The 15456-nt window shown below is 42.7% G+C and overlaps 1 protein-coding gene across 1 annotated transcript; it reads right to left on the reverse strand.

The window, feature by feature from the left end:
* Positions 1-310: 310 nt before the first annotated feature.
* LOC126418569 (uncharacterized) lies at positions 311-13192 on the reverse strand. Its single transcript, XM_050085386.1, has 2 exons — positions 12980-13192; positions 311-1473 (listed from the first exon to the last, which is right to left on the reverse strand). Exons 1-2 carry the CDS (start codon positions 13184-13186, stop codon positions 1237-1239), a joined length of 444 nt encoding a protein of 147 aa, XP_049941343.1. The 5' UTR covers positions 13187-13192; the 3' UTR covers positions 311-1236.
* Positions 13193-15456: the final 2264 nt, after the last annotated feature.

Here is a 15456-nt window from a genome sequence, read left to right on the forward strand (position 1 = left end):
TGCGTGTAACATTCACCAAAATCCTCGATTTGGTTTTTTGAGTCATTCACTCAGCATTTTGCAAAATATATAATTACGCAGTACTTCGACTTGTGTGTGACATCGTTTTATTCAGATGAAGTTTGACAGTAGATCGTGTCTAGTCTTAGCTCTGCAACCAAACTCACTTTCCTTTCGGAAAATTTTACGCTTCTGCAGTAAACTTAAAAATTTACATGGGAACTATTTTGCAGGTACACGGGGAAAAGGATGGTGGGTGGTAAACATTGATCATATTGTACGTAAATAATAAGAAATTCCCGAGTAACACTTGTTTTTAAGCAATGTAGAAGCATGTATTATTCAAGTGTTGTTGACAGGTATGAGAAACAGGAATAAATATCTGAAAAGCATGAGAGACGTTTACATATTAATAAAGTATAATTAGTACACTGCCACCACAAACAGAAGATGAAGTTTTGGGACGTAATCACATTTTCACTTATTATTGTATAGTTTATATCGTTGTTTACAAGGTGAAAGAGCAGCAAAGAGTTACTAGGGAGCAAAGTTTTTGTTCATTTGCATTTGTTGTCGTCTTTACTACACCATATTCAGTACTCAGATGTAACCTTTATCAAAGTGAACGCTACACAGCAATTGCAAAAGCAGATCTTCTAGTTCTCCGACTACTTGTTAGCTGAAGATTGAAGAAGTGTTCGTGTTTGATATCCAGAGTAAATGAGAGTCTTCTGTTCCATTTTTGTTGAGTATGCTGTAATTTTATAGACTGAAAATTTATATGGATTTTTTTGGCTGTAGTTTAGAAAGCATGATTGCCATACAAGGGCTCTTTAACATTATTATAGTTTAATCATTGCTGTCCAATGCAGATCTGCTTGTGAGTTCACAGCGTGCAGTAATCTTTAGTTATATTTATTACAGTGTTAGCTGGTACGCACTGTAGGAAGGTGACTGTGTTAAGCAGTTTGTTGTTACAGGTTAAATAAATGTGCAGGGTGGCATGTTGTAATAAAAATGATGGGGCAAATCAGTTGTAGATTGTGTCACTGGAAGATTGTCCAGAGTCCAATGGACCATTTGGTGACAAGGAATTTTGATCAAAAGTCGCAGCAGAGTTTAGTGCGACTCCTGGCTGGCGGGCTGCTATGGAACCAGGAGTGTGGGAACTTTCAGAGGCTGTCCCCAGACCGTGGCGGCGGCGGCGGCGGCGGCGGCGGCGGCGTCGGGTCGGACTTAGGCGGGAGCGTGAGTCGTGGCGGCGCCCTCGACGAGGCCTGTGATGGCCGACCCGACTTTGTTGGCCAACTCGGTCGCGTTGCCCTGTATGGCGCGCCACGAGTCGGCCGTGAAGAACTCCTGCGTCTTCTTGGAGACGTCGCTGGCGAGCCGCTCAATGCCCTCCAGGATGTTGGCCGCCGTCTCCGTCGTCTCGTCGGCGTCCCGGCGGTCTCGCGGCAGGGACACCACCACCTGCACACCAGAGCCACGCGTGTGAAGGTCGCTGCGCTTAAGTAAGTAACGTAAAAATCTGACTAAGTTAAAAGTGTGGGTCTGGCCACAATTCGAACCCACATCACTGCATTTAATTTGTATCCACAAGCCACCTTACAGTGTGTGGTAGAGGGCACTTCCACTACTGTACTGGTATAATTTTCTTTGTGTTCCCTTTGCGGAAGGTGTGCGGAAGGCTCTTAATTTCTCCGATTTCGTCGTTGTCATCTTTTTGCCAGACTAGTTCCAACAAACAAGTCAGTGCAAAGAGGCCATTGTATCACCTTCTGCCATTTAGCGCTATTTGGATGCAGTGAGGAGGGGAGTGAATTCAGCATGCTGCCCTCCTGCCTTCAGACTGCTTCCCAGGCCTTGGAGCTGCTACTTCTCACCGAAGTACTGTGTTGTATTATCGCGAAATAAGGGAGAGAATCCCACTCATATAATACAACACACGAGTTTCTGTAGCAGTCATTAAAACAAAGACATTTTCCGCTGTGGGGAGATCTTTCCACGACATTTCAATCATCAGCTTTCTCCTCCAAATGCGAAAATATTTTGCTAACTCCCACCTACATAGGCAGAAATGACAATCGACGTAAGACAAATCAGGACTCCGAAGGGACCTTTTAAATGTTCACATTTCGCACGTGCTATGCGAGAGTGGAATAGTCGAGAAATAGTCTGAAATTGCTCCTGTGAATACCAAGCATTTGGATGTGAATTTCTGAGCAGCGATGTAAGTGTAAATGTAGATGTAGAAGTAGCTCATCAGTTGGCTTCACAAGGCTGTGTGAAAGCCATTCCAGTGCACATCATTGCAGTTGCAATGCCACTACCATTTCATGGGCAAACGTTTGGGAATACGTGGTCGAGTATTACGGAAGCTGCTGGTATCTGGTGAGGGCAGTGTGTTGTTATTTTGGTTACAGCAACAGAGTTCTCGAATTATTGCAAGGGATGCCAGGTTGGCTCAGTGAAACCTGCCAGTGTAACAGTAATGCACAATACAGACAAGGGGATTTCTCCATCAATGGGTTCCACCTTTACTACTGAGAACGTGATTAGAAGTGTCACAGTAGCATAACACGTTTGCTGATGTTCACTATATCGTATTCGTAGCAGTCTCATTCATAGCCCAGCAGTGCTATGAGAATGTTGGCCTAGCAGCAGCAGCAGCCACGAGTACAGGTCTTTATCACAGTACCAGATTCCTGCTCTAAGTCTGCCTTCTGTACTTAATGCCACAGTGCAGCGGGCTGAATCCATCAGTAAGTCGGACTTCTACCCAGGGGGTAGCTGGTCATATCAAGTGAGCAGCAGCAGTCTTTAACCTTCACAGTGGGCACGGCCCCGGGCCAATACCAAACAGCCAGTGGAACACATTCATTGCAAGCTGGCTGCCACAGCACGGTTCCCAACCATGTTCGTGCACTGGCGATGCAAGGTGTTCGATGTGTGACTCACACAACAGGTTTGTGTGCCACACACTGAGCACAGGCGTCAGCAAAGCTGGTTGAATGTTTGCAGCCAGCAGGCTGGACGCTGGTTGTCATCTCACCAGGCACTTGGCTCACCCCACGTGGAGTGGGGACATTGTCGTCACCCTGCACCAATGTGGCACAAATGTACAAGTAACATAAAGTGCTAATTAAGACAGCCGAGTGTCTATGGGCGTTAACAAGCCTGCCATCCTGTCACAACCCTTCATCACTGGCCATCCTACATCGAAGCAACCCTCCACCCTGGGGTCGGCTGTACAGTCCAAGCACCGAGAGAAAATCCCTGCCAGCGCTGCGAACTGGACCCAGGTCCTCCAATCGTAGCCACTGACCGCTCAGCTACGGAGGCTAAAGTCGGCTGGAATGCTACCTGTGGAGTGGAAGAGTTGGTGGGCTAAAGTTTTAGTCTTACAAGGAGTCATAAATCTGATTTTTTTAATTTGTAGGGTCCCGTATCTCAATTGGTAAAAAATGCAACCCTTGTATACCTAGGATCACTTCGTTGTCCATCTGCCTGCCTGTCTGTGTGTGTGGCTGCCTGTCTGTCTGACTGGTAAAAACCATTTTACTGAGGAATGGTAGACCTATCGAGTTGAAATTTATGTCACGTTCGAAAGTATACCGTCCCTTAGCGATACAAATAATTGAAGGGTCTAAGTGAATGATATGAAAAGATACGGTCATTTATGTCACGTACTTTGATGCTCGCATACTCACACATAAAAACCTGTAGTGTACTTCCCGTTGACTAATACTCATGAAATTTTGCAAGAAGAAAGATTTCAATGTACAACTAAAGAAAAAAGTCATAAAATTCTTAATTTATCGTTACATCATGTGAATAAAATGTTAATACCCCTATTTCTCAGAGACAGGCAGACGTATCAGCTTCAAATTTACGTCACATACTAAAGTTATGGTCCCCTGGCAGTGCAATAAATGTAAACTTCTAAGAAAATGCAATCAAAAGTACCGGCCATTCATGTCACATATTTTGATACAAGTTCACCTATAGCATACTTTCTGCTGATTTAGATGAATGAAAATGAACAAGAAGCAAGATTTCAATGTACTACTAGAGGAGAATATCCGAAAATTCTTAATCTGTATTTATATTACACGAAAAAAATCATTATTTTTCCATCCAGCTGTCTGTCCTCCTCTGTGTGAAGACTTTTTTTTTTTTCAGGAACGGTTAGCTGTACCAAGTTGAAATTTATGCTACATAACAAAGTCTATGATCCCTTTGGTGTGTAAAAAATTTAAGCTTTTACTTTAATGCAGTTAAATGATGCCGCCATTTATGCCACATATTTTGGCACTCAGTCATCAAAACCTGCAGGGCACTTCCCGTTGATATGCACTCAAGAAATTTGGCAAGAAACAAAGTTTAACAGCACAAGTAAAAGAACAAAATCAGAAAAGTGTTAATTTGTAATTACATCACACGACATAAATTTTTTGTCATTTTTTTATTCGATTTGAAACTTAAATTTGAAACATTCCCGAAAGTTTTCGAATTGTGAGCGATATCTTGCCAGTATGAATGTCGATAGCAGGGAAGAATTGTCGAGTTTCTCGAGTCCCGGGATGGATGAGCTGGCTGTATACGTAATTAAGTTTGTACAGAACCCTCACGGCGCGACACTTACTCCCAACTCCGGCCAATTTTTTTATGTTTATGGTACTTGAAGCTCAACACTCAAATGTCAGTCAACCAAAGAAGTTCAATGGAACTCTCAAAAATTCTAAAGAAAACAGAATTTCAAGTTTCCCGAATGTTTTTAGTACTAAGTCGATTTTTGACAGGCATACCTGACTCTGGGTTAAAATATTCGCCTGGCAGGTCTGTGTCTCAGGTTCAGTTCCTAACTATGGCACATTTTTAAACCAAGATGCATTTTCCGTGAGCATATCTATGGATCCTAAAAATACGTAGATGACGGTTTAATTTCTAGTGTTATTTAATTTTGACAATCTTTATTAACAAACTCTTATAAAAGATCAGCAATTGAGAATTTAGATTCACAACTAAAATTTGAATTTTTAACGTCATAGGTCTATGTAATTAGAAATAAAGAGTGTGCATATTTCATAAAAATGACAGAAATGTGTTAATTGGCATATATTTGTTAAATTTTATATTTGAATGAGGTAAGTATTCGAAACGGACTCAAATTTTAAACTCACATGTAATTAGAAATAAAAAGAGTGCATACTTCATATAAATGAAAGATATGTGTTAATTGGCATATATTTGATGAATTTTATATTTAGATGACGTAGGTATTGGAAACGGACAGAAAATTAAAAGAATAATGGCCGGAAGAAGACTCAAACCAGCGATTACCAGATTCAAGTGCTACTGATTTTTTTACATCTCTATGTGTTTTACGCTTCACGGAAATGCTCACAGAACACACCTTTGTTTAAGAATTTGCTTCTGCCAGGAATCGAAACTGGGTCATCTATACCGGAGGCGAACATTCTAACATAGAGCCCATTGTTTGTCGACACAGCTCTTACTTTAGATTCTTAAAGAAATTCGGAAATCTTCGAAGTCGATATCCTAGAGGATTTTTGAGAGTTACAACTAATGGCGACTGATATTTTGGTTCTGAACTTCACGTACCATAATTATTAAAAAAATTCCAAAATTCGATTGCCATGTGGTCTCCTTATCAATGCAGAAGTTATTGGCTTACTCTCGAACTGCTGCAGGAATTTAACGGATTTGGAGTTGCGCGTGGAGTTTGGTAAATAATGAGGAGCATTAGACTGGAATAATTAAAGTCACGGGATAGCGATACGCAAATATACAGTCTATATGGTCCTATGGTCTGGTCCTATGTAAACTCGCTAAACGAGTCTAAGGCTTCCATCTTTTTGATCAGTCTGGTGTGGCACAGCAAAACCAAAGCCGAAGTTTTGAATTTCACGTTCCAGGAAACGTCGGCTCAGGAGATTAGTACAAAGATACCGTCGTTTGACCATCGTACGGACTCCAATATGGACGACATAGTAATAAGCATCCTTGCCGTAGAGAAACAACGGAAAGATCTGAAAGCAAATAAATCACCAGTTCCGGATGGAATCCCAGTTCGATGTTATGAAGAGTACTCTATCGCACTGGCCCCTTACCTGGCTTGCATTCATCGTGAATCTCCCCCGCAGCACAAAGTCCCAAGCGCAGGGGACTCCAGTACGTAAGAAGCGCAAAAGACTGGACCCGCAGAATTACAGACCAATATCCCTAACTTCTGTTTGTTGCAGAATCCTTTAACATATTCTCGGTTCGAGTATAATAAACTTTCTTGAGACTGAGAAGCTTATGTTCACGAATCAGCAAAGTTTCTGAAAGCATCGCTCGTGCGAAACTCAGCTTGGCGTTTTCTCACATGATATGCTGCAAACTATAGATGAAGGACAACAGGCAAATTCCATATTTCTAGATCTCCGGAAAGCATGTGGCACGGTGTCCCAATGCAGGCTGTTTACGAAGGTACGAGCATATGGAATACGTTCACAGATATGTGAGTGGCTGGAATACTTATTAAGTAGGAGAACCCAGCATGTTGTCCTCTACGGCGAGTGTTCATCAGAGACGAGGACAGCGTCAGGGGTGCCCCAGGCAAGTGTGACACGACCGCTGTTGTTTTCTGTATACATAAATGATTTTGCGGACGGAGTCGGAAGCAATCTGCGGTTGTTTACTGATGAATTTGTGGTGTACGGTAAGGTGTAGAAGTTTAGTGATTGTAGTAAATACAAGATTTAGACAAACTTTGTAGGTGGTGTGATGAATGGCAGCTAGCTCTAAATGTGGAAAAATACGAGTTAATGCGGGTGAGTAGGAAGAAAAAACCTGCAGTGTTTGGACACAGCTTTAGCAGTGTCCTGCTTGACACAGTCACGTCGTTTAAATATCTGGGCGTAACGTTGCAAAGCGATGTGAGGTGGAAGGAGCGTGTGAGAACTGTGCTAGGGAAGGCGAATGGTCGACTTCGGTTATTGAGAGAATTTTAGGAACGTTGAAGCTAATGAAAGGGTAGCTTACACATACGGCTGCAGGTAAAGTGAATTTATTGGTGTCCTTCAACTCATATACGGTGTAGAGAAGTTTATATGTAATGCGAGAACGGTTAGTTGTATTTGCAGCACACTGGCCCGGTTGATTACGGTTCTGGCTCAGTATTGAATGTCTCTGCGTTTCCGTTGGGTTGTTATCGGCGACAGTCGGAGGTCATCGTCTGCTGTCACAACAGCGATGGCCGCCGAGTGTGCGGCGGTCGCATATCTAAGGCGGTTGCGGTCAAAGGGCGTGCCCTTCGCTCGCTACAGCGTGATAACGGGCACAGACAGACAGGGAGTTGATGTTCAACGGCTCTATCGCCACAGACGCAAGAAGCAGCAAGTAGTGCTCCAGGCAGAGATTACTCTTTCTCTTTTTAGATTCGAAAGCAGCGTGGAGTCAGGAATTCCAATCGAGCGAGGAGTGTCGACGGCAAGACACTGGAATGGTATTCCGGAGGAAGGCGGTTCACGTCCCTGACCGAGGGCTCACATTTACTTTTTCCGTGGTTCCCTTAAATCGCACAAGGCAAATACCTGGGTGGTTCCCTTCGTAAGCGTACAGACTACTTCCTTTGACATCGTTCTCCAATCAGCAATTTGGCCCCGTAGACATAGCTGCTGACGGACGCTAAACTTTATTTTCAGAGGAACTCAGATCGGGGAACTATTAGTCACTAAGCTTGGTTAAGCAGACGAATTCGCACGAAAAAGCTTCTAAAGCGAAGGTATATCAAATATTGTACAAAACTATTTTACTTGGCACATCTTTTCTGGAACTCTCACATGTTTTCCGGTTGAGACAGTATGGCAGTTAAGTTCCTTTCAGAGTATGCTGATACAATAGCTCCATACTTAACAATCATATAAAACCGTTCGCTCGACGAAAGATCCGTACCCAAAGTCTGGAAAGTTGCACAAGTCACACCTATATTCAAGAAAGGCAGTACGAAATGGTTCAAATGGCTCTGAGCACTATGGGACTTAACATCTGAGGTGATCAGTCCTCTAGAACTTAGAACTACTTAAATCTAACTAAACTAAGGACATCACACACATCCATTCCCGAGGCAGGATTCGAACGTGCTACCGTACCGGTCGCGCGGTTCCAGACAAAGGCAGTAGGAGTAATCCACAAAATTGCAGGCCCATATCATTAATGTCGATATGCAGCAGGATTTTCGAACATATATTGTGTTCGAGCGTTATGAATTACCTCGAAGAAAACGGTCTATCGACACACAGTCAGCACGGATTTAGAAAGCATCGTTCTCGTGAAACACACCTAGTTCTTTACACACACGAAGTGTTGAGTGCTATTGACAAGGGATTTCAGATCGATTCCGTATTCCTGGATTTCCGGGAGTCTTTTGACACTGTACCACACAAGCGTTTCGTAGTGAAATTCCGTGCTTATGGAATGTCGCGTCAGTTATGTGACTGGATTCGTGAATTCTTGTCTGAGAGGTCACAGTTCGTAGTAATTGACGGAAAGTCATCGAGTAAAACAGAAGTGATTTCTGGCGTTCCCCAAGGTAGTGTCATAAGCCTTTTGGTGTTCCTTACCTATATAAACGATCTGGGAGGGAGTCTGAGCAGCCGTCTTAGGTTGTTTGTAGCCGATGCTGTCGTTTATTTAATAATAAAGTCATCAGAAGATCAAAACAAATTACAAAACAATTTAGAAAACATATCTGTATGGTGCGAAAACTGGCAATTGACCCTAAATAACGAAAAGTGTGAGGTCATCCACATGAGTGCTAAAAGGAATCAGCTAAACTTCGGTTACACGATAAATCAATCAAATCTAAAGGCCGTAAATTCATCTAAATACCTAGGATTCACAATTGCGAGCAACTTAAGTTGGAATGAACATACAGAAAATGTTGGGGGAAAGGCTAACCAAATACTGCGTTTTATTGGTAGGACACATAGAAAATATAACAGATCTCCTAAACAGACTGTCTGTCTACACTACGCTTTCCGTCAACTTTTAGAATACTGCTGTGGGTTGTGGAGTCTTTACCAGATAAGATTGACGGAGTACATGGAACGGCAGTACGTTTTGTATTATCGCGAAATAGGGGAGAGAGTTTCACTTAAATATACAGGATTTGAGGTTCATATCATTAAAACAAAGGCGTTTTTCGTCGCGGCAGAATCTTCTCACGAAATTTCAATCACCAACTTCCTCCTCGGAATGCGAAAATATTTTTTTGACTTCAACCTACATAGGGAGAAACGATCTCCACAATAAAATGAGGAGCTCTCACTGAAAGAATATTCGTTTATTCCGCGCGCTGTACGAGATTGGAATAATAGAGAATTGTGAAGGTGGTTCGATGAAACCTCTGCCAGGCACTTAAGTGTGACTTGCAGAGTATCCATGTAGGTGGAGATGCAATTAAAAGAAACCTAAACAAAAATAATGTACTGTTGGGTAATTGGTAAAGCAGTGTCTTATTTTTAATGTGCGAGGTACTTCGGAAATTCTAGTTACAGGTCTATTTAACTGATTTGTACAGATACAAGAAAAAAAATGCTATAGCTGATATTTAATATTAATTTTAGATGATACATTAAACGACATTTGTTTTGTAATTTATTAAAATGTGTGCCAGAGTTCTGGTGAAGGAGAAGCTAGAACTACATTCAAAACTTAATATGTAACAAGGTTTTAAGGACTCACTTGTTTGTCTATGTTCAAATCCATGAATAACCTAGAGACGAATTTAGGGAGAGAGTTGTAGTTCTGTGTGAGACAAATTCGATAATATAACTATTTAGTAGAACTGCCAACAGTATGGCAAATGAAAATGCATTTAAAAATTGAGGGTTTCTGTTATATTTGGGGGGGGGGGGGCGTTGGATAATATACTGCCTGGAAGATTATTCCTGTCTCTGTAGTAAAACGCTAAGTTCGTGCAATTGGTAGCATTAGTGATTTGATCGACTGTGCATTACCCTCCAGTGGTTTTTATTTAAGTACAGTGGCACCACCCTTTACGTGAATTAATTTTATTTTAATCTTTAGTTTGATTATAAGATTGGATACGCCCATCCCCTTAAGAGCACATCTTCGAGAATGTGGAGTCTAGTCTGGCAACTGCCAATCGAGGTCAGAGGGAAGTACAAATGTACAGATCGGATGACTGAGGAATGTATGGCTGTCGCAATCATGGTTACAACCCGAAGTAAAATATGGTTCGAAGTGGCCCTGAAGATTTATTTTCTTTCGTCGCTGCTTTGTAGAACAACTTCGTGGTTACAACTGAAAATGGGAACTCAGACTGTTCTTCATTTATAGAAAAAGTTTTCAATTACGCAATACGCACTGAATATGCACAAACGACGTATCTGATAGTGTCTAAAGCACCTTCGAAGTGTTCGCGTGGAACATCGCCGCGCGGGGTAGCCGAACGGTCTTGGGCGCCTTGTGACGGTTCGTGCCGCTCTCCCCCCATCGGAGGTTCGAGTCCTCCCTCGGGCATGGGTGTGTGTGTGTGTATAGTGTGCGTTGGATTAAGTAGTTTGTAAGCTTAGGGACCAATGACTTCAACAGTTTGGTCCCATAAGACCTTACCACAAATTTCCAAATTTCCTTGGAACATCATAGTTTACAGGATATTATCGACACTGGATGATCGTAAAGAAATGGAGAAAAACTTGGACAAAATACGAACTTGCAGTAAGGAATGACAGTTCTCTTTAAATGTAGATAAATGTAAGATAATGGTTACAACAAGGAGAAAGAACGCCGGATGTCCGAGTACAAGATTAGTAGCAAAGTTTCGCAGCACGTCACATCTTGTAAATACTGGACGGTGGTTTGGAAACTACGAATGTTTACCACATAAAAGATAAATTACAACAATTATCTGCGTCAGCCACTTTTATTTTCTCCCACAACATGTTTCCAGGGCTTAGGCCCTGATCTTCAAGTGGATCAGTGAATTATTCTTACATTTTAGTTTGCGGGATGTAGCCAGTTGTCCGTTTTGAGCATCATTTAGAAGATTTTGCGCCCGAACGAACCTTGAAGTTCCTTATACGTTTTCATCATTAGATGGCACACAAACACAGACCAAGAACATAATCCACTGATCCACCTGAAGACGAGGGCGTAAGTTTTCGAAACGTGTCGTGGGAGAAAATAAGCGATACAGATAATTGCTTCACTTTATCTTTCACGGCGGTAACTAAAAATTCAAATAGTGGGATTAGCTCGTAAGATCAGTATTAGCTAATGCGACTGGAAAACTTAGAATTTGTTGGTAGGGTTCTGGAAAAGTGAAATTCATCTGTACAGGAAATCAAACGCCAGTTGCTAGTTATACAAATTGTGGACCACTGCTGCAGCAAGCTGGCCTCACATCGGACGTGGAATGAGTTCAGAAACGTGTTGCTAGGATCGCAGTGGGTCGTCACATACGGTACGGATATGTATCTGAGATGATCATGGCATTAAAATGGGAATCTGTACCGCGTAGATTTAGAAAACCGTTGTTCCAGGAATACTGTGCGACATTTCAGCTGTACATCTACATCTACATCTACATGATTACTCTGCAATTCACATTTAAGTGCTTGGCAGAGGGTTCATTGAACCACAATCATACTATCTCTCTACCATTCCACTCCCGAACAGCGCGCGGGAAAAACGAACACCTAAACCTTTCTGTTCGAGCTCTGATTTCTCTTATTTTATTTTGGTAATCGTTCCTACCTACGTAGGTTGGGCTCAACAAAATATTTTCGCATTCGGAAGAGAAAGTTGGTAACTGAAATTTCGTAAAGAGATCTCGCCGCGACGAAAAACGTCTTTGCTGTAATGACTTCCATCCCAACTCGCGTATCATATCTGCCACACTCTCTCCCCTATTACGTGATAATACAAAACGAGCTGCCCTTTTCTGCACCCTTTAGATGTCCTCCGTCAGTCCCACCTGGTAAGGATCCCACACCGCGCAGCAATATTCTAACAGACGACGAACGGGTGTAGTGTAAACTGTCTCTTTAGTGGACTTGTTGCATCTTCCAAGTGTCCTGCCAATGAAACGCAACCTTTGGCTCGCCTTCCCCACAATATTATCTATGTGGTCTTTCCAACTGAAGTTGTTCGTAATTTTAACACCCAGGTACTTAGTCGAATTGACAGCCTTGAGAATTGTACTATTTATAATCGAATTCCAACGGATTTCTTTTGGAACTCGTGTGGATCACCTCACACTTTTCGTTATGTAGCGTCAACTGCCACCTGCCACACCATACAGCAATCTTTTCTAAATCGCTTTGCAACTGATACTGGTCTTCGGATGACCTTACTAGATGGTAAATTACAGCATCATCTGGGAACAACCTACGAGAACTGCTCAGATTGCCACCAAGGTCATTTATATAGATCAGGAACAGCAGAGGTCCCAGGACGCTTCCCTGGGGACACCTGATATCACTTGAGTTTTACTCGATGATTTGCCGTCTATTATTACGAACTGCGATCTTCCTGACAGGAAATCACGAATCCAGTCGCACAACTGAGACGATACCCCGTAGGGCCGCAGCTTGATTAGAAGTCGCTTGTGAGGAACGGTGTCAAAAGCTTTCCGGAAATCTAGAAATACGGAATCAACTTGAGATCCCCTGTCGATAGCGGCCATTACTTCGTGCGAATATTTTATCTGGCATAGGTCCCGTGAGAATACGGTAAGAGATATTAGCACGTTTAAAAAAGCATAAGCAGTCATTTTTTACTCGCTCGTTACGCGAGCAGAACCGGACAGAAATTTGTGTATACTGGAACGAAGTCACATCCATCTAGTACTGTACAGCACCTTGCGGAGCATCTACAGTACATAGAGAGGAGTACACTAGCGGCTACGTGAGACGGAGTGGTGTGAGCTGCAACACGTTACCTGCAGCAAGAAGACGGCTACCAGCAGAAAGACGAACACGTGGCGGGCCATGTCTGGCAGTGCTGGTGCGATGCCGTGTGGTACAGGCGGACTGGAGGCGCCGCGCGCCCACTGCCTCCTTAAAAGGCCCGAGTCCTGCCCCCTCTCCCGGCCTCCTGATCGTCCACAGAGAACACGCAGCCTCCGGGGTTGAGTGGCTTTCATCATCACAATTGTTTCGTAATGGCAAGTGTTCTGCATGTAACTGAGTGCGACATCCGGCTCGTCCAGGGTCCATGTCGCACAGCCCACTTGTGAAATCCGTATGCACTGTTTTTACTCTGGGGCGGCCTGCCGATAGCAGCCGGTTGTGCTTCCACATTTTTGTGACTTTCATCTCCCCTTGCGTTTCAACTCTCGCAACCTTAATACTTTGCTTCACCAGATTAATCAGTCTCAGCTTTAATCTTAATACTTTGCTTTTAAACATTACACAGTCTTATGTACAAGCAGTTTTTTTCTGCTGCTGTAAACGAGGTCACACAAGAAGTTACCAGAGATATTTCACTGACTTTCGGCTGTATAAATCACACTATCGTTTTACGTGAATTAGAATATTAGGGTAGCACAGGACATTCTGCAAAACTCGAAACAAAGGCTATCAACAGGAAAGAGTCTCGTGTTGGCAATCAGTCTTCATCCGAATCTACGCCTCCTTAGCTGAGTGGTCGGTGCCGCTGACTATCATGTGGGGCCCTGGGTTCGATTCCTGGTACTGCTCGGGATTTTTTTTCCTTGGTGGGAAGACTGGTACGGCCTGCATTCAGCCTAATATAGTCAAATGAGGAGCTACTCGGCCGATTAGTTCTAAGGTCAAGAAACCCCAGTATGACCGACAGAGCGGTGTGGTATCCGATAACGCCATCGACATACGATAATATTCCGGTCGACCGGGCCGCTTGTCTAGAACGTAGAACTTTACCTTTTATATCATCACCCTAAGTACGCGCGGTGATCCACAAGGTTCGTCTTAGGATGCTTATTTTTATTTTTTACTTATTTGTCAGGTCAAGAGAGGCCATATGAAACAAAGTGACATAATCATGGATCGAGAAAGTACTTACTTTACAGCACGCTGATTACAAAATTTATAAACAAAAAAAACCTAAAGAACTTACAAAACAGGAAAAATTATGAGTGTGTTTACGAATAATTAACATATTACAGAAAAAAATACACAATAATGCGAGTAATTCCAGTACAGAACAGAAGGAGTGTACCATTTAGATTTGAAGACTTCAGCCTATTGAAAATTTCTGGTTGATGGTATTGGCAGCTGCCTTAGACTGTTTGCCGATGATGCTGTAGTCTACAGGAAAGTAGTATCACAGGAAAGTTGTGAACAAATCAATGAGGATTTGCAGAAAATAAATGCGTGGTGTAATGACTGGCAGTTATCTCTTAATATTAATGTAATCTACTGCGTATAACAAGGCGAAAATCTCCATTAATGTATGAGTACAAGATAAATGATCAGTCTTTGGAGGTGGTAACATCAGTCAAGTATCTGGGTGTGACTAATCGAAATGATCTCAAATGGAATGATCAGATTACACAAGTAACGGGTAACTGGAACTCTAGATTGCGGTTTATTGGTAGAATCCTGAAGCGATGCAGTCCTTCAACAAAGGAAATAGCTTACAATATGTTAGTTCGTCCAGTCTTAAAGTATTGTTCAGCTGTATGGGACCCTTGCCAGTTGGGTATGATTCAAGAGATTGAGAAGGTCCAAAGAAGAGCGCCAAGATTCGTGACTGGTACATTTAGCCATCGCGATAGCGTTACAAATCTCATAGAAAGTTTGAAGTGGGACTCAGCTGCAGACAGACGACGCGCTAAACAGAAGGGGCTGCTCTGTAAATTTCGAAATCCGCTCTTCGCCGAGGATGTAGAGCATATATAATTACCACCAACTTTCAAATCGCGTAATGATCATCATTCAAAGATAAGGGAAATAAGAGGTCGTACTGAGGCGTTCAGACAGTCGTTTTTCCCTCGCGCGATCCGCGAGTGGAACAGAGGGGGGGGGGGGGGGGGGATATGGATTTGGTGCGAATTGTGCCCTCCGCCACACACCGCTTGGTGGCTAGCGGAGTATATATGTAGATGTAGAAAATTAAACCTGCTGGAAAGTGCATACAGTTCTGTTCATTCCTTAAGCAAGTGTTGTCTAACTGCAAATCGTTTTGTCGTCTTGCGTTTTCTAATGAATGTTTCAGTCTTTTTTTTCTAAATGAGTCAATATTGTGAACAGGAAATGCCATGACGGCCTATATGCACAGAGAGGGCAGACACACCTGAACAACAGCCTACACCAGTTTCCAGAACTGACACCACAACCAGACTATCAGCCCGTTTCTAAGTTAGAAATATCCCTGGTGAGCGCACAGTTTCCCACAACATAACACCACACGAGCTAACAGGAGGAAAGTAAGTAA

The sequence above is a fragment of the Schistocerca serialis genome, chromosome 9 (genome assembly GCF_023864345.2).
Source record: "Schistocerca serialis cubense isolate TAMUIC-IGC-003099 chromosome 9, iqSchSeri2.2, whole genome shotgun sequence".
In the NCBI taxonomy this organism is placed as follows: Eukaryota; Metazoa; Arthropoda; class Insecta; order Orthoptera; family Acrididae; genus Schistocerca; species Schistocerca serialis.